The sequence below is a fragment of the Artibeus jamaicensis genome, unplaced genomic scaffold, assembly GCF_021234435.1.
Source record: "Artibeus jamaicensis isolate MK-2021 breed Jamaican fruit bat unplaced genomic scaffold, CSHL_Jam_final contig_426, whole genome shotgun sequence".
Lineage (NCBI taxonomy): Eukaryota > Metazoa > Chordata > Mammalia > Chiroptera > Phyllostomidae > Artibeus > Artibeus jamaicensis.
This window is the reverse complement of record NW_026521826.1, coordinates 4,385,353-4,405,253: the sequence shown is the minus strand read 5'-3', so window position 1 is coordinate 4,405,253 and position 19,901 is coordinate 4,385,353. Positions and strand designations below refer to the sequence as shown.

At 48.7% G+C, this 19,901-nt stretch overlaps 1 protein-coding gene across 2 annotated transcripts in view; it reads right to left on the bottom strand.

The window, feature by feature from the left end:
* The window catches only part of CAMK1D (calcium/calmodulin dependent protein kinase ID), a 391,400-nt gene that overhangs the window by 36,954 nt on the left and 334,545 nt on the right, over nt 1-19,901 (bottom strand). For both annotated transcript variants that reach the window (XM_053665839.1, XM_037155199.2), the window contains exon 5: nt 17,731-17,857. In XM_053665839.1, the coding sequence (XP_053521814.1) occupies nt 17,731-17,857 (127 nt within the window). The remainder of the gene's footprint in view (nt 1-17,730; nt 17,858-19,901) is intronic.

Genomic DNA, 19,901 nt, shown 5'->3' with positions numbered 1-19,901 from the left:
GCCCCAGACTCCCAGCAGGGAAATGGGCAGCGTACTGGCTTTCTCACAGAGGGACCTAACCCGGATGAAGTGCCTGCCCGGTTGGGTCTCTTGCTAGTCCTGCGTGAACATTTCCCACTGCATTTAGTCAACCACTCTGACAGTTACATTTATCTGTACCAGACAGAGAGAGAGAGAAAAAAAAAAAAGAGCCTTGGAGAAGTTTATTTTCCGATGCTACACAGTAGCTATGAACCAGGCAGTCTCACCCTTGCCCTGGCTCTTCCTGCTGGAATGTGCTGCTGCTGTTAAGGCCAGAGTTTCTGCAGTCTGTAGGAAAAGTCCCTGTGCAGAAAAACTACCAGCAAAATCCCCTCTTCATTCTGCTGAAGATGTATCTTCCTGAGCAAGAACAGGGAGCATACAGGCTACTGCGGAGTGTTTCTAGTTATGGGGGCCAGAAACACAATCCACAGGTAATCCCAAATCTCGTTTGAGGTTTCAGCCCCAATTCCTCCAGACTTCTGATCAGACTGGCTTTTTTTTTAACAGGAGCAAAATAAATAAATGTGTGCGTTCTTTCCTTGCGATATTCACCCTGAATGCAGTAGCAAAAGGAGAGACAGAACTATAAAGCAAGGGAACTTGCAAGCTGGAGAAGTGGCCCTTAGATAATTGGGAACTGGCTGCACCGATACTTCCTTTTCGCCATAACTGTTAAGAGCATATTTCTCAGACGCTTCTGTTATGGCAACTGACAAGAGGGAGCCATTCACCACAGTAAACGTCTTGCTGATTTAGGAGGTAGGCTCTCTCTGAGCTGGTGTTCTAGTCTGAGTGACCACATGGGCGCAAGTAGTGGGAGGTGACCGTGTCTCTTCGTGGACTGATAAAAAGTTCAAAAGAGTCAGAGAAGGCTCACGGGGCATCGTGTGACCCGCCTTCACCTGCTGGCAGAGTGGACGGCAGATACGAACTCACAGCCACGCTGGAAGGCAGAGGTCCTGGCCTCTGTGCCACGGGGTCTGCAGGGCTCGGTAGGAAGCAGGACCGCAGCCTGGCCCAGACACTCCACAGAGGCAGATGTCGAAGAGCCCAGAGGCACAGGGAACTCTGCACAGGGCTTAAAGCACAAACCCATGTCATGCACCTGGTGCCACAGGCAGCAGACACATGGAAAGGTAGACAGAGAGGGAAGCTGTCGGCACCCCAGACAGCTGACTCCACAGTTAGGAGCAAAGATTGGCCCGTCCCCTGAGTCTCGATGTGTAGAAGGGGAAAGAGACACGGCCACTGCAAACCGGGTCCTGCTCGGTGGAGGAGCTAACACTCTGTGTTCTCTGATAGCTCCATCTTCCCAGCTCTGGGGGTGTGGGAAGGACGGTTCTTTAAATGAACATCCTCCTCCTCCTCCTCCTCCTCACTGTCTTCATCTGTTAGAAAGAGGAAAGTACTAGCCACCATACTGGCCACCATCTTTTGTTCAGAAGCCAAAACAATTAAGGACACTGTTTCCTTCCAGAAGCCCGCAGACCCAGGGGGCACACATCAAATGTTTCCCCTTCGCTTTGGCAAACTCACCATTTCAGAGAACTGTGCAAGACACTGCACAGGTCTGAAAATCAAGTAGCTGATTTTTATGTAACTTGGAGCTTGAACATCACTTGAGATGGTAAGATACTTGAAGCCACAGATGACACTTAGATAATCTTTATAATATGCAAATTTATTTAAATGACAAGTTTATAACATGAGGTATATGGATTTAAAATAAGGTTTCTGGATCTTTCTCAGATGCCTGTATTATGGCAATTGATGGAAGAGGCTGCTGACAAAATGATGCCGGGCTCAGTACCGGGTGCGAGGGGAAAACACCTAAATGACTGACAAGTACAGGGTTGCGGACCGGGTATGGAAGTGTACGTGAGGGTGCCAAACATTTCTTGTTATTTTCTGTTCTGTCTTATCTGGGTTATTTCAACAATGAGATATCAAATTTTGAAACTAATTTGAGACAGGCACCCCATTTGCTTTCTGGTGAGCTTCTTAACTGCACTGGAAATGCAGAGGGTGAAGCAGGAAGTACAACAGAATGACAAGAAAGACAAAGCCAATTGATTTGAAAATAATATTCTCACCAACTTAAAATGTTTTGCAAATTGAATAATAGCATACATGCTAACAGTTTTAACTCTAATTTCACTTATGATTCCAAATGTGGAACCAAATGTTCTTTGGGACATTGTTTGAATAAGCCTACCTACATCACTTTAAATAGCTATTTTTCATCTCATGGAAATTCTTGAAAAAAAATGCTCAGGCAACATTCAGAACTGTTCTGCCAATCCGATGTGGTGGCCGAATCGTAATGAACCCCTGAGGTCAGCTGGGCTATTTCCTCTCCTGCTCTGTGTTCTGTAGTTGGTTCCCTTGTCTCCCCTGAGTTTAATGCACCAGGGCTTTGGCCCACCCCCTCTCACTTGCTCGATCCCCTTCCAGAGCATGTCGTACAGGGAGAGTCCACTTCTCATCCTGATCTTTTTAGAAACCACTTTCCACTTTGAGAACCAGTCAAACTCCCTTGTATTATGTTATCCATCTTGCACTACTGGCAAGAATTCTGCTGCAATTCTCAAAAGTCCTAGCATCCAATTTACAAACTCTCAGAAGACAAATAAGCTTCCAGGCCAAGAAGGCCCAGAGCGCAGTGCATCTGGAGCCTTGCGAAGTGAGAGGCGTTCTCCGAGTTGGGCCACAATCCCTTCTCCACCCCAACACAGCCTGCAGGTGCCGAGGAACTTCTTAATCAAGGAGAAACCATCTTCTCTTCTAATTGTACCCAGCACAATTCCTGTGTAGTGGGAAGTTGGCAGTGACTCTCACCACCCTCACACCTTCTAACAGAAGGGGAGGGGACTTTGAGTTGAAATAACTTAATTGGAGCAATCCACAAAGAGAGTAGTCATTAAAAGGCAGTGTGGCTGGTTTGTGAAGCCATCAGCCCCCAGACAGAGCAGGAAAGGATTTAGTCTCCTGGTAAATCCGTGACAAAAGGAAAAGACCGCAGTACGGAGGGCACACACATAGCCCTCGAGTGCATTTCAAGGCACAGTCCCCACGGGCTCTCAGTGGTCCTGGGTGGCAGTAGAGAAACCCACCCACCTGGAAGTGTTGACAAGGACACGTGCACGATAGGTAGCAGGTCCAACCTTCTGACTGTCCCTTAGTCCTGCCTGGCCAAAGCCAGCCTTTTAGAGATGGAGAAGGTAGGGGTGGGGTGGAGCAGCTCTACCTGGGTGACACGTGTCGGGCACGCCTAGGGACCAGTGGGTCCCTAGGTCCACTCTGTAAAGCTCTACAACACACTAGCGCTCCCACTACGCTTCACGCATCCCCGCTGCGGCCTGAGTCTCATCCAAGTCAGGCTTTAGCACATCCTGGCTGTTCCACAAATGGTTACAGCTGAACCCAACCTGTTCTACACACACACCGCTATTTCTGTAAGAAAACATTCCTAAATGCCACACTGGTGATTTACAAATAAACATGGCTGTCTCAAGTATTTTTGGTGAGTAGGTATAGGATCAAAAAGAATAAAAGCGGAGAGGAGGACAGATGAGTTTTGGCATCCAGTCGCCAACTGGGAAGTATGTGCGTGAGGTACAAGGTTAATCACTAAATACCCTGTCCTTAAGCAAATGATTTCTGATGTGAATTTTGGGGGTTAAAGAGGCAGGCTTAGCCCTGCCTAGTTCTCTGTGTGCAGATGTGTTTGTCGTTCATGCTACTCTCCTTTTAAAACTTTTTCAAAGAGATTTCAGAATTTCTAGTTTTAAGGTTAAAGGGCAAAAAAGATATTCTGTTAAACGATCTCTCAGAGCTCCTTCCTGGTCAAATCTTGGGGGCCACTAATTCAGTTTTGTTGGCTACTCCTGACAGAAACAGCATCCCATCAGCTTTTTTCATTTATACCAATAAATGTAAGTTGATGTCCACAGAAACCACACAGCCTCCTGGGAGCATCCTGCAAGCTTCTGAAAATACCCACGGACAGATGCGGTCCTCCTCAGCCCCAGGCTTAACTCACACTCTTTATTGAAACAGCAGCTTTACAATTTAAAGTAGCTGAATTTACTGCTCTACGACTCACTACCAACCCATGGTGGAAAATTCCACTTGGTAGGAAATGCCTTCTCTAAACCAAGCTGTATTATATTGATTTAGAGAAAGGATTCCTGGTGAAGGGAAGGACTCCAGAGATTTCAAAAAGAAAATAAAAATTTTAGAAACCCTTCATCTTGTTTTTTTTAAAACAATTAAATTGCCCATTTTCCTTACTAAAAGAGAGAGAGGAAAAGGCTTAACCGTGTGGGACGGGGGAGGGGAAGGCTGGCTGTGGGTGGAGGTGGGGGCCGTGGCAGTCACTCCTCAGGCTCTGAGGGAGCAGGAAAAGAAACTTCCTGTTTCCCGTGCTGTCAAGGTGTGCTGAAGAGCAGTTTCTGCTGAGAGAGATGAGGAAACTGCATCTCACCCCACTGCCAAGCTCACGTGCTCATGGTCAAGGCAATTTGTTCTCCTCTATGGATGTCTGAGTACCAGTCCTCAGTACTTCAAAGATAACCACGTCCAGTGGACAGAGGATAGGGACACAATCAGGAGGGGACAGCCCTGGGTGTGGGGAGCAACCTTCATGGCAGAAAAGGGAAACCACTGGTCTAGAGCTTACGGCACCGGGGTGGTGTTCCTCCCTGCACACAGCCACTCAGTGGCTGGGCCCCGCCTCAGGCACTGGGCGTACGGGGGGAGGGGGGCAGACCGTGCGTGCCCTGCACTCCCGTCTGGGCACTGCGCGCAGGCGCGAACCACAGGAGGGATACAGCCTCAGCTGCCTTCCAAGGACAGGGACCAGATCGTGGCAGGTGGGAGAGGTGTTATTGATTTTCAAGTTTAATCCACTCTAAATAAAACTCCGAGAATACCAAACTTGTCTACATAAAATTCTGAAGGTACCAGGGAAGTAATTTATTACCTCTAAGAGTCAAATCATGGAGGTGCTGCAAACAGAAACAATGGGAAAGTTACGGATGGGGGAACATGCTGCTGTGGCTGGTGGTGCTGTAAGAATACGCCTCATGTTGTATTCTAAGAATAAAGTAACAGGTGTAAAGATGAAGCAGTAGGAGAAATAAAAAGGATCATTTTAGCATTAAATGAGGGGTAGAGATATGGAATGGTTGTCTGGAGGGATTTAGGTTAGCTTAAAACAACTTTAGTTGTCTGGATTTCCGAAGTTTTATTTTTATTTTATTTTATTTTATTTTATAATAATTATTATTTTTTTTTATTGATTATGCCATTACATTTGCTCTATTCCCCCCTCCCTTCCCCTCCACCCTGCATACCCCTCCCCCACCATTTCCCCCTTTAGTTCATGAACATGTGTCTCAAATTCTTTAGATTCTGTATTTCCCCTACTATTCTTACCCTCCCCCCTATCTATTTTCTATCTACTGTCTGTACTACTTATTTTCTGTACCTTCTCCCCCTTCCCCTCCTCCCACTCCCCTATTGCTAACCCTCCATGTGATCTTCATTTCTATGGTTCCGCTCCTGATCTAGCTATCCTCTTAGTTTGCTTTTGTTTTAGGTGTGGTTCTTAATAACTGTGAGTTTGCTGTCCTTTCACTGTTCATCTTTTTTTATCTTCTTTTTCTTAGGTAAGTCCCTTTAACATTTCATATAGTAAGGGCTTGGTGATGATGAACTCCTTGAATTTGGTCTTATCTGAGAAGCACTTTATCTGTCCTTCCATTCTAAATGAAAGTTTTGCTGGGTAGAGCAATCTTGGTTGTAGGTCTTTGGATTTCATGACTTGGAATACCTCTGTCCAGCCCCTTCTTGCCTGTAAGGTCTCTTTTGAGAAATCAGCTGACAGTCTGATGGGAACTCCTTTGTAGGTGACTGTCCCCTTAGCTCTTGCTGCTTCTAGGATTCTCTCCTTCATTTTAATCTTGGCTAATGTAATTATGATGTGCCTTGGTGTGTTCCTTCTTGGGTCCAACTTCTTTGGGACTCTCTGAGCTTCCTGGATTTCTCGGAAGCCTATTTCCTTTGCCATCTTGGGGAAATTCTCCTTTATTATTTGTTCAAATAATTTTTCAACTGGTGGTTGTGCCTTTCCCCCTTCTGGTACCCCTATAATTCGGATGTTGGAACGTTTAAAGATGTCCTGGAGGTTCCTAATCTTCTCCTCATTTTTCTGAATTCTTATTTCTTCATTCCTTTCTGTTTTATCATTTTTTTCTTCCGTCTGGTTCTCTCCCTTGATTTGAGTCCCAATTTTCTTTCCATTATTATTGGAATCTTTTGTATCCCCATTCATTTCAATTAATTTAGCTTCCATATGTTTCTCTAATTTGTGGCTAAAGTCAACCAGTTCTGTAAGGATCTTTATAACCAGTGTTTTGAACTGTGCATCTGAAAGACTGGCTATTTCTTCATCACTTAGGTCTATCGGTTCTGGGGCTCTGAGTTGTTCTAGAGCCATTTTTGGTCTGTTCGCGCTGTTAAGTGAGCGGAGCGAAGCCTTAGTTGTTTACCAGGACGGGCGACCCAGGTCGCTGGTTTGTGACCGCTGTGTGTGGGGGCGGGGTCAGAGAAGGAGCAATGGCGTTCCTCTCCGCTAGCCCAGAGCATCCAGGTTGCCATAAAACGCCTCGGGCTTGCTTATCCGATCCTAATTTTGCGAGCCTGCTGCACCGCGCTCGGGTTTCCCTTCTCACTGGTTTCTCCGCACGTAACTGCGCGCGACCGACCGACCACCGCGCCTCTTCCCTAAGCGCTCCGCAGCCAGCTCACTGGCGATCAGTCCGCTCGGTTGCGCCCGCGCGCCCGGGAATTTTTCTTGCTAACCTGCTCCGCTTCTGGTCTCGCTCCTTGTACCGTTCCAGCCGAGTATCTAGTTGTCCTTTGGATCCGTATTGTTGATTTTCCGTATAGCTTGGTTGTGACTGCTGTTAAAAATAGTTGTTCTTAGATTTGGTTGTGCACAGAGGCGAGGTGGACCCTCCACCTACTTCTCCATCTTGGCGGAAGTCTATGGATTTCCGAAGTTTTAAATATCCAGGCACACTGACTTTTCAGTGAAGAAAACCTAAAATCCACCACTTACTATGTGTGTGAATCTGGTCAAGTCATTTAATCTCTCTAACCTCCATTTTGCTCTTCTGTAAAATGGGCACATTAACAGGGCCCAACTTTTAGCACTGGTATGCAGCTCACAGGAAATAATAAGCGCATCTCAAGTTACAGATATAATCAGTGGTAGTGATTATGTAAGGAAGTTGGTAAAACCACAAGAGCAAAACTGGAACTCAGGTCTTATTTTTCTAGAAATAAGGATGGACAGATCCTTGGTATCATTGGCTACTTCCTATTGATTCTGGCTTAACCTAATGGAAATGACTCAAAAATGGAGATTGTCACCCTTCTGATTAAAACCTTTGGAAGTCAGGGTCGAGCTGGGCCCACTCGTGGTAGAAGGGCACAGCATGAGAACTTGAGCCTCAGAGTTGGAAGGAGCCTTAAAACCCCCTAGACGAGCCTCCCATCCAGCCCCTCCCTTTGTTGATCTAGGTATTAATCCTCTTGCTCACTTAACTGCCCACCTATTTACACAGTCTGCACCCTCTCCAGGCACCCATCTGGACACTGCAACCCAGGAGTTTCCTGTTCATCGCCGCTGATAGAAAATGCCACAAAGCAAGAACAACTTGTCCTGACATTAGAGGTTCCTGTGATGGCTGAGGAAGCCAGGCTTACTACGGCACCTTGGTGGATCTGCATTCATTGAGGGGAGAGAGAGACTGCATTCCTGCCGCACTCTCTCTCCTGGGACCCTGACTCCCCATCCCGCCCTCTCTTACCCTCAGGCCGGGTGGCATCAAGATTACCCTTCCACCACCCGGGTTCCCTCTCACCCATAAGGATGCAATGCCAAGCTCTAACCAGTCTTGTGTTTATTGACCCCAGATATTCTTTATTAAAAGGAGGTTAGAAAAATTGTCCCAGAAGACTACTTATAAAAATGGGCATATTCTCATTTTTTCCCTAAGTCTTTGGAGTGTGTAAAATGCCTGCCGTCTCCCCTACCTGCCGAGGTAGAGGTGACCAGACAATAAGATGAACAGCAGATCAACCTGTCTTGAATGAGCTTCTGTCTCAAAGATGGGTTAAAATGTCCAGGCTGCCACATATCCTACGGCATCAGCAGGGAGGGGCCGGCCCACAGGCAACCTGCTGGCCCACGGCCTACTCGAAGGCTCATCTGTTTCTCTTGCTGACCAGCCTCACTTCCCTGAAAAGGCCAAGGAGAAAGGCGTTTGACTTGAACTTCATGTATATCACAGTGGGGAGGAAAAGAGCCTAAGAGATGAAAGTCAGTCACAGCCAGAGGTAGACTTCTTTTAATATCATGGCTTTTCCCAAGTGGCTAATGGAAGATCACAAAACTCGGTGGCTGGCGGGGACTAGATTCGATTTCTCCTCTGCCAGACAGACTGGGCAACGTGACGTGTGGTCCTTTCAGGAAGGAGCCTGACCGCGGAGGAGGTGGCCTGATGGGAGCCCTGACCGTCTATGACGGTGCTTCAGAAATGGTGGGATTGTGCACCGACGCACAGCGGCACCATCATCTCTGTTGCCGCACACCCAGCACCGACTCAGAGGACAGAATTACAGCCTGGCTCTGGGCCAGCATTTTGGAGCGCGTCATCCTCCTCTGCCTCAGCATCCTGTGTGGAAAGGCGCCTGCACTCTGCCCTGGAGTTAGGCCGCCGTGGGAAAGAACCGGAGCAGCTGACGAGCTGTGCGTGGCCCTCATTTTCAGGATGCCACTCCGGGTGTGCGTCCAGGGCTAGACACCGGGATCCCAGACAGTCTCCCTGTCCCTGAGGGGCTTCTGCAGGTCTGCCCAGTGGCCTGTTCAGAGGAGGTAAATAAAATTCTGAAGCTCAAGGAAAATAAAGTGTAGGCATGCATTTTGGAGGAGAATTGGGCCTTGGTGAGCACTGCACAACAGCAAGGAGGAGACAGTGAATGTGCTTTGTCAGATCTGCTTCCTGTCAACACTAGAATTTTCAGCAGCCGTGTTATTAAAAGAAAAAAACAGATAAACAAGGGGCTCTGATGTGAGCACCCTAAGAAGGCATAGTTTCACCCAGCTTCAGGGCACTGTAATCCGATTATGGGCAAACAACACCACAGGACTGTTTTTTGCCTGTGGTTTGTGTTGAACCCAAAGTTCAGAGGAGCAGAAGTTCCTTGGGACAGCTCCATTCTCTTTCATACCCTTTTCTTAGAGTTGGAATGGTCTAAAAATGCATCGCGAAAGAGCAGCTCACTCTGATTTTCCTGGTAGCCTCATGAATTTTACCACAGATAATGCCAAAAGTCCCCACGGAAACACCAGCCTGGTTTGTGATTATCACTGCTCTGATCTGAGCTGGATTCCTATTCAAATGCTACCAAAGCCCGCATGTGGCCGGAGGGCGGGGCAGGTAGGTGAGGGAACTTGGAGGGAGTGGGAAAAGGCAGGGCGCCTGGCGTTTTAAATGTAGGAGAGCTGGAATTGGGTGGGATGAGGAATGTTCTGAGTGAGGCGCTGTGACAATAAATACCCCTGAGACGCCAACCCCTGCGAGAGGCTTTCCCAAGACAGAGCCTCCACCTCGGCCGCCGTGACCGCCATGGGAGGGCTGCTTGGCCCTGGAGCCCGGCCTGTCCTCTGAAATCTGATAAGAAGCTACACTTCAAAACAAAGAAGAAAGGTAGCGTCATTCCAAGGTTTTAAGGTTTAATCAATGAAAAGGAAAAAAAAGAGTAAGTTACCAAGAATACCGACTTCTCTCCTCTTCATCATAACAAAATGGTATCGGTTTAGAAACTGTGAAACTCCATCCCAATATCAAAGATTCCGAGAGGAGCGCTAAGAGATTCTAGAAGGATGAGAAATGTTTTAAAAGTGTTAGGAGTGAGGAAGTGGGGCTGGACAGTGGAGGGGGGACCTTGTAAGGCAGGGCTGGGCGAACTCTGCCACACGGGATAGTGCGCTCTTGTCCCCACCCCTGTTCACAGTGTCCAGGGCAGTGAAAGGAGAGGGCTCTACCCATCCCCCACTCAGAGGGCCCTGTCCGCTCTGACCAATGGGGTCTGGTAGCAGTGCCTGCCGTGGTGAAACACTCCTGGCCGGCTGTCACGGAGCAGCTGCTGAGAGAGAAGGAAGGAAAATTCTTATCTGAGTCCCCTGCCCACTTGTTTGTGCCCTTATGCCAATTTATCAGTTATATAAAATCCTGTTTCAATGCTAACAGCCTGAGAGAGTGAGAACAATGATGTAATGCTTATAGCCGGGTACTAAAAAAATTATATTGAAGTGAACAAATAAAAATCAAGCTCTGTCAGGGAAAACAGCCACATAGAAGAGTGAGGATCAAAGGGCTGGGATCAGGAATCACGAGAAATGGTGACAGAGACGGCCTTGACTTAGGTTGTTCAAGAGGATGGACATGGGGAATATCCATCAATTAAATCCAATGGTTCTTGTCCGTTCTGAGTACAGATGGGAAGGTGACAGGCAGTATCCTTGACGCCGGGATATTTATCTACTTCAAGGAAACTAAGTCACACGGTTACAGAAACACCTAATGATGGAAGAGGAAAAATCGTGCAGGTCAGTTATTCCAGCCCACGTGTTTTACATACGAGAAGCCAAGACCCCAAGAGTTCAGGTGAAGGGCCCAGGCCTCTCTCTGAATACCCAGTGGCAGAAATACTTGCATTCAAGTCCCACGGCTATGAATGCTACCACCTGCAGGCGGGGAGGCTTTGAGAATGGAGGTCCTCATGCCAACACCGTGCTGCCTGGAACCACTGGTTTCCAAGCTTTCACCATAACCTCAGGTCCCATGGCAAGCTCTAAAAATGCAATGACCCCATGAATTAAGAGCATTCCCCTAACTGTGCAAAAAAAAAAAAAAAGGCTGAGAATATCGACCTCCTGTTCTCCATTTGTTAATCTGCATAAACTGTTTAGACAAGTGGAGCCAGAGCTAGACTGAGGACTCCTGTGAGGTCTGTGCAGGCTAGCAGGACTCCTTCCCCACAGTTTTAGGAGCATAACGATTAGCCACCATCTGCAGAACTGTGACACCGTTCTGCTGATGAACACGAGGGACCAGATCGAAGTCTTCCTCCTATTTCTGAGTAGCATCCAATAATGAAAGAGCACGGCCGCTGGTGTGCAGGACAGTGAAACACGGCAAAGGGATGGATCATCACTCCATGGGGCTCAAAGAACAAAGAAAGTCTCCTGTCGCTCAGACACATCGCGGAGCAGCGGGAGCCCCTGCCAGCCCAGCCCTCTTGCCCCCTCCCGAGTGCAGCTGCATCCCTGAGCCTCCTTGCCAGTGAGAGGGCACGAGCTTGCCTTCCTGGGGTGAGGCACTCTGCCACGTAATCTATAGGCAAAGGCTGAAGTTCTTTTACAATAGTTTCATTTTCTTTCTGAAGCCAGGGGAACTAGACCCACAGAATCCGAGAAATCACACCAGGGTGCAAATAGCATATCAAGAAATAAAACAAAATGTTTTCCTCTACCAAGTAGGTTTGTCGTCTTTAGTCTCATCAATTACATGATTGAAATGGGTGCTTTCTGGGACCTACTGTTTCTATTCAGTGATGCAGGAGATGTTCCTGTTTGGTTGTTTTAATTGGTGTTTGCAGAGCAGGTCACATAAGTCATTTTCCTAACCTTCTTAGCTCTGACTCTCTCTCTTATTGGTGGCGCCAAGGGAAATGTTCTATGCAACTCAATTGAATGGATCAGAATCGAGGTCAATACCACACTGACGGTCACCACATTATCCTAACCAGCTGACTGCCACCATGTGGCCCCATCAGTTCTAAATTACCTCTAAGTATGTATGCACACCCTCTCTCCAAGCCAAATGAGTCAGTTCATTTCTCCCGGGCCACATAAGAAGCAGTTCATGACTCTGGGGTATTGTTCTCCTGCTTGCCTGCATCTGTTAACTCCCCTCAGCTTCCCCTGATTTATAGCCTTCCTTCAGATCCTGCCTCCTCCACGGGTTTTCCATGGTTGTTCCAGCCCTTGCTGTTTTGTCGCACCTGAATTTGTGATGTTGCTTCTGAAATACGCCAGTGACTTGATACTGGAAACATGCTTATGTGGATCTGTGTTGCCCGCCTGCCATACTCCACTGGAGGGGACCTCTGCACTGCCTGAGGTAGGAACGCAACCCACATGGATGGAGTGTAGAGACGCCTACAGCTCCTGTTATCAGTGATGTGACATCTGCAAGGGCTGTGGCACCTTATAAAGGCTGTGTACGATCTGGGTGGCTGCTACAAGTAAAGGGTGAAGTTCAAGTGCTTGGATTCCTTTGCCTTCTTCAACGGCACCACATGCATTGAGATACTTGGGATAAACAGTCCCTTTTTCATTATTTCTTCATTATTAGGGAGCTCATTAAATTGAAACAATAATCTTAATGTTGGCAGAATTATTCAGCTGAATGGTTATTTAGGTAATAACAATATAACAACAGTGTTCATAAATTGAAACCAACGCTTCTACCCAGAAAGAGTCTCAACTAATGCTAAAAGCAGACAGCAGCCGTCTGCTCCCGCTTGGGCTGGTGGGACCATGTGCCCTCTGAATCAGACTGTGAGGGCAGCACCCTCTCCGTCCTCTCTCTCACAGGCCAGGGCAGGGCGGGGCTCTGCCCTGTTCAAATGGAAAACTGCCCAGCAGGAGTGAGGCCATGGATTCTTGGTCCAAGGTTCCAGTGTCCCGACCTTGCAGCCACTGCTGGCGGCAGGTGGAGTTGGCTGTGTCTGTCCTCAGGGTTGACAGCATGCTGGGGTCTTCTTACAGAGACCTGTCTCACCTTCTTCCCAGCATTACTCTGACAGCCAGGCCCTCAAAGACTTAATTAATTGTAGTTAAGTCATAATTCAAGGTCCCCAAAACCAATGGTTAATACTCAGTCTTGACTTAGTAGCAACAACTGACTCATGGTATCGTACTTTCTCCAACTTGAAGCATTTCCCAGACACCACACTCCCCAGGTTCTCTTCTTACTTCACCTACTGCCAACTCCATGAACCCCTGAGTCCCTGTGACTCAGCCCTGAGGCCTTTCCTCTTCTCCACCCACTCAGCTGGTGATTTTATCCAAGTTCATGGCTTTAAAATGCATCCAGAAACTATCAGCTCCCATCAGTAGTCCAGCCTCATCACTCATGGATTCCATATTTTTGAATCTGCCTACTCACCAAAATTTACCTGTAGCTCCCAAGTCCACCCTCATGATGCTCCTGAGTTTATCTGTGGACAGGAGTGGAGTGGCCGGAACCCTCGTCGCCCATGGTGCACACTCTCAGGTGGGGTCAGACACAGCAGGGCCCTGCCCTCTCCTCGTGGCTCTCACGCTGTGAGCCAGGGCTGCCTTCATGGTCTAGTTAGCAGCACGTTTTTCACATTAGCATGTGTTTCACTGATTTCACGCTTTAAAAAGGCCCCGAGTACAGTGCTGAAGCCGAGCACAGTCCACGCTTCCTAAGCACAAGGAGGCCGGGATGTGCCTTGTGGAGAAAGTACATGTGTTTGCCAAGTTTTGTTCGGGCCTGAGACTGGATGCCGTGGGTCACGAGTTCCATGTTAATGAACTGACGGCATTCTTAAACGAGGCGCCGCTGGACAGCAGCACACATGAAACAAGGGTCCGTGTGGGTCACCTACGGAAAGTGCTGTGCTCGGTGGCGAGAACCTCGCCCTGCCCTTCCCCCAAGGGCTCGGCAGGCAGAGTTCACTGGGACCTCACGGGACACAGCTCCACGTGCAGCCGGCACGGAGCATATGGTTCCAGAGTGGATTCCAGACTCATATTCCAGCCACCTCTTTGACCCTGCAAACCTCACAAATCAAAACCCAACCCCCTGACAACATCTCTGCAACTTGCTCCTCCCACGGGTATCTCACTGAAAGGTGACTGTGCCATTCCAGGTGCCCACACCCCAAATCCTTGGGATCACCCTACGATTCTCTTTCAAGTTTTCAGAAAATCTTGCTGATACTACCTTCAAATTATGTCTGGAATCCAACAGCATCTCACCACTTCCACTCCGCCAGCCTGTCCCTTAGATGGATCCTGGTACAAGTCAGCTCATGGCGTGCCCTACCTGAGAACCCTCTGACGGCTTCTGGCCACCCTCAGAAAAAGCGACTGCTTTGACAATGACCCGCAGTCCTGGTCTGCACGTGCCCTGCTCCTCACTTCTTTGACTTCACCTGCCCCACGGCCCCTCCGCTCACCCCCTGCCCTGCCTCAGGGCCTGTGCACCATCCTTGGAGTGCTTGTCCTCCAAATGGCAGCGTGGCCAGCTGCTTCACATCTGTCGGGTCCTGACCGCACCCCCACATCCACCCCCATCACCGTATTAAAACTACAACCACCTACACACAGCCACACTTGCGGATCTCTCGCCTGCTTTACTTCTTTCCAGAGCACTCGTCACCACCTAAGGTACTAATTAGCAAACACAGTTGTTTCTTCTCATCTATCTCCCTCCCACTCAGAGGTGAGTACCATGAGGGTGGAGACTTTTATCTGTTTATTTTCCTTCTACTGATGGGTCCTTTGTGCCTAGAACAGGTGGGCACTAAATGAATAATTCACGAATGGGTGAATAGCCTAGCACTTACTGTGCTTTACTCAATGTAGCTGTTTGTCCTCTGTCTCTCATAGTAATATTGTGAGCATTTTGAGGTCAGAGACTCTGTCCTATTCATATTTGTATTCCTAACATGAAACCACTGTGCATGGCACATAATAGGAATTCAATACGTGCAGGCTAAACAAATACAAGGGGAAGAGAAAAAGAAAAAATTGCTAACTTTCTGAACCTTGGGGCTTTTATTGAATTAACAAGCAGATGTACAAAGATGTGTAAGACATAGTCCCTGCTCTAGAAAACCCACAGACAGGTGGAGAAGAGACACAAATAAATTTGGACACTGAGACAATGAAATTGGAGCCATGATGAAAAAAGGGCCAGGAAAAGAAGTGGGATGATAAAGGAGAGGATGGGTGTCGGGAAAGCACTCAAAAGGGGGTGACATGTAAGCAGGGCTTTGATGGCTGAATAGGAGTTTTCCGTGTCGACTGCAGGGGAGGAAACACAGCTGAGTGCCCGAGGTGTGACCACAAAGACACGAAATCCCCACTATGGCCCTTTCCTTGTTCTAAAAGGTCTTCCCAGAGTCTCAGCGCTCAAACATCAAGAAACAGAATGGCTACATTCCAACGATCCGCCTCTTCCCTCTCCACGCTCGCAGTAAACTTGATATCTGATGAGAGAATTTCCGGACGGCTCCGCTTGCCTCCATCTAGGGTAGTGAGGACAAGGGCCACATCTAAACATTGTTCTCAATTCCCAGACTCATCAGCGTCTCACATCTAAACAGAACCAGACCAACGAAGGCAGCCACTTAGAAACCCAGAGAAACTGCCAGTCCTCGGGCTCTGCCAAGATGCAAAGACGCAAAAATCAATTTGGAAAGTGCTAGAGCTTTCCAACATCAGAGCCAAATATGAGAACAGTGTGATGCATATGTAAATATGGGCATTCTTTGTCAGAACATTAAATTACACCCCAGAGCTGACTTCCCAAAAGGGGACGTTGGGCAGCCACCGCACCGTCCACAGCCTCTCGGCCCAGAGTGGCCTGGGCACCAGACTGCTGAAGAAGCAGAACCACCCTGGCCAGGGCCCTGGACACCATGACCTCACACACCTTCCCGTTTTCTAACGCCTGTGGTTGGAACAGGCTTTCTTCCTCCCCATCTTTTAAGAGAAATGAGAAGAAGCTCGTTTTCATTTGCTGCTTGCCTGACGGCTTGGACTCAGCTGGAGAAATTCCACACACACACTGCACACGCTCACATTTCTGTCCACTGTCCCCCGCCCCCCACCCCGGGCATCCTTGTGCATTTACACAGGCGATGCAGCCACAATTTTAAGTGTCCCCAGTGGGGCCGAGAGTAAGCCTAAGCATCATTTTAGTCTCCTAGAACAGAGATGGGTCGCCATGGCATTATTTCCACCACAGCCTGTGCTGGCCTCTTAAACAGGGTCAGAACCACCTCATCTTTTCTGTCTGGTGCGTACACACAACCCAGGGAACAATCCTCACCTGTGACAGTCAAGAGCTAAGCAGCATGAGGCGCACCTTCTTGCCCCTGCGGAGTTTCCACCATCCTTATCTCTTTCTTCTAAACCTCCTTGTCTCATGTTATTCCCTCGGCCTGCTCTTTCCTCCTCTGAGTTCCTTTAAAAATGCAGCAGCTGTGCCATAACAGTCATTGTTACGCAAACACTTGTGAGGAGGTGCTGTGGAGTTTCCCACAATGCTCTGGGGCCCTGGGCCCATTTAGTGTGAGACCTGCTTTCCTCTGCCTTCCTGGGAAGGTGGTGTGGTTCTACCCAAAGACAAACAGGAATGACATTGGCCATGTAACATTCCCTCCTCTCTTCCGGGGCAGGCTTCCTGTTCTCATTAAGAAAGACCATCACGGTTTGCATGACGAAAACTCAGCCCTAACCTCCGTTTTCTAAAAGCCTCCTCCAACCTCAGTTCTGACCCTGTTCTCAGACATTCCCAGCCTGTACCCTCCCCCTGGGCTGCCCCCCCTGAGGCTTCTGCAACAGCTGATGCCTCTACCTGGAATGTTCTGTCCTCTAAATTTCCATGGCTGGCTGCCTCAGTCTCCTTCTGGTCCCCTTCACCCAGTCCCACCCCTCTACACCCTTGTGACTCCACCACATGTCCCCACTTTCTCTTACTGGCTGAACTGATCATGATCTGAAATGGCCCTGCTCATTTATTTGTTTCTTTGTCAAATGTCTGTTGCTCCAATTAAAATGCGAGCTCTGTGAGGGTGGGCACCCGTCTGTCCCACTCACTGCCGTAGCCCAGGGCCTCCAACAGCATCTGGTAGGGGCATTGCCAGCACTTTCGTACCCATGTGCTGCCTGAATGCATACATGCATGTAAATGAAAGTCTCAAAACCTTCAGAGTTGCAGGGGCCGTTCTCCGGACCCCAGAAAACAGAAGGGGAATCTCGGGATCCATGTGTTCGGATCTGTCAGTAGCCTTCTTGTCATTCTCTGTGTTTCGTACAAAACCCAGGGCTCTGATTTTAAGGAATACTTTCATTCTCAGCTTCTCCCATACAGGTTGAGGCTGGCTAATTCAAGAAAGTGACTCCATCAAGGTTAGAGCCAGAGTCCTCCTATCAACATTTCCTTTCCAGCTGCTTCTATCTCAGCCCTTGAAATGCTTTATTTGTGTCTGTACTTTCTTGTCATCTCAGTGTCTCAGGGCTGTAAATCACCTGAAAACGCATGTACATCCAATGTTTCTGGTATCAGAATCTGGGAATTCACCCGAATCAACTCCTGGCGTCCAGTCAGGCCCGAGCCCCAATGAAACAGCATTTCTACCCGACTCTGAGAAGGTTTCAAGGGGAATCAGTTGCCTTGTAGCTCATTCCTGTGTCTCTCACTCTCTTTACTCTCCCTTCAAGGGAAATGGAGGCGGCTGTGCCAGCCTTCCAGGCTTAAAAAGACTAAAGAAGGTGACCTGCAGGGACACACGCATTGTCCTTACCAACGTAGCCGGGGGTCCCGCAGGCCGTGGACATCACATCCCCTTTGCCCTCCATTTTTGACAATCCAAAGTCACTGATCATTATTTTGGACTCCTCATCTTGACTGTAGTACAACAGATTTTCAGGCTAAAAGAAGAAAATAAAATGACAAACTGTGTTTAGAGCTGGTTGACAGTGGTGGACTTACCAAACCACAAGATGTACTCGGTACTCAAGGATACACTTGACCTTTAGACACTGCACACAATGAGAAAAGCCGTCTTCAATACAGCGCTGCAGAGGGCCCTGAGGAGCTGGGGGCACTTACTGCTCTTCCATAAATGTTAGTTCCTGTCCCTGAGTTAGGATTTTTCCCTGCTTTGGAAAAAAGCAACCCTATTTGGAGGCAATTCAGTGTAAACAATAATAGAAAAGGAGCCACTTTAAAATGGAGCTGGAGCGGCCGTCCCAGAGGAGCGTCTTAGCCTCAAACCTGGTAATGTTACCAACAGGGCTGGGCCTAGAGCAACCGTGTTTCCAGAGAACTGTGTGCAAAGAGAGCACTAAAGCAGTTACTACAACTACTGGACTGAAAATTAAACACGTTGTTTGGAATTGTCACTACCATAATGTTACCTGCACTAACAGTGACTCCCTCCTTCTATTCAGGTAACGCTTCCCCTCCAGACACCCCCAGCCTTTGTCCCCTAATCAGAACCCTACCGCGCTCCTGCCTGAATGAATGACAGCTGCATATTTTGTAGGTCTCCACATAAACACTTGTTGCCTCTGACTTTGAAAGGCCTTTTTATTTTTAAATCTGCACTAGAAAGCGGATGCCTCTGACTTGTGCATTCGTTTCCTGGGTTAGGAGAAAGGAGAGACAGAAATAAAATTCCTTTTGCAGGTGCTGCTTTGTTCCTTTATCAGACCCTTGTTCGCAACCTTCCTCTAACCCGAGGGTCTCTCCGGACCCTCAGTAACACCAAGGTCTCTAGTTCTGGCAGATGAACCAGCTGAACCTGCGAGTTCTGCTCCTTGGGAAGAAGAGAGCTGTCACTGGGGGCTGAATGGGGTTTGGAAGATCCAGCATGCTCTAGCCACGAGCCCTTAAGTACCCTGAGCTTCCACCAGCTGTGCTATTAAAACGAGCTGTGATGGCTTCTCGTTTGCTTCCCTGGACAGGACAGAGTAGAGCTCAGCTGTACCGTACCTGTCACCCAGCCCGGGTCTGAGCACAGTCCTGTCCCCAGGAGAGCGCTGCACAGCAGTGCCCCTGCCTAGGAGGGGCGGGGGGGGGGGGGCTCGTGCAGGAATCAGGGGGAGACAGTGAAGCCTCATCTGCACGGCGCTTTATGTAAAATCAGGGAATCTCATGGTTCCTGGCAAAGAATGCGGGCAGGACTTAGGGAGACCGAGAGAGCTGTCCCAGCCTCAGAGCTCTCCCTGCACTGCCAGGCCGAGAACCTGAACACAGGGCACTCACCTTTTCCCTTTTTTGGGGGGGTCTATCTTTGAGGAGTCGCTCAATGACTGATGTTGTCGCTGAGGGAGATAATGGGGAGGACTGACACCTCTGCTGTCTCCCAGTTACATCCCCGCGCCAGGAAAACTCTGAAGATGAACCGGGTGAAAAGTAATCACGTCCCTCACATTACTAAACGTAACTTAAGGGAAACGTGGCAGAAGAACCTGCACTGGGACCTCACCTGCCCACACCATTTCACGTCTGGCTCTCCTCCCCATCCCAGCAGGGAGTGGCTTGTGGTGAGTCTTCGGTTCCTAAGTGTTACATTTCGGGAACTGTTCTTATGTACAGCGACTTCTCAGCCCAGCTGTGTAGCAGAACCAGCTGTGAGGATACTAAATGGCTGAAGATTCACCTGTTCAGTGGATTTGAGGGTGGGCCCAGGCCCCTGGCTTTTATAACCCCAAAGGAGTGGGGGCCGTGGGGAGGGGGTTCTGAGGTACGACCACTGCTGTGGAGAAATTCTGAGAACTGACCGAGACTCCTCTTTTGACCAAACCTCAGTCAGGCTCCTCTGAGCACTCTTCTCAGCTAGACCACGCCGTTGGCCTTGTGTCCCTCCTGGCCTTGCCAGGCCTGCGCAGCCAGTCTCTGCAAGAACCATGCTAAGTCAGTTTAGAGGGAATCCCTTACTCTTGATGTCTGGTCAGGTTCTTCATCCCC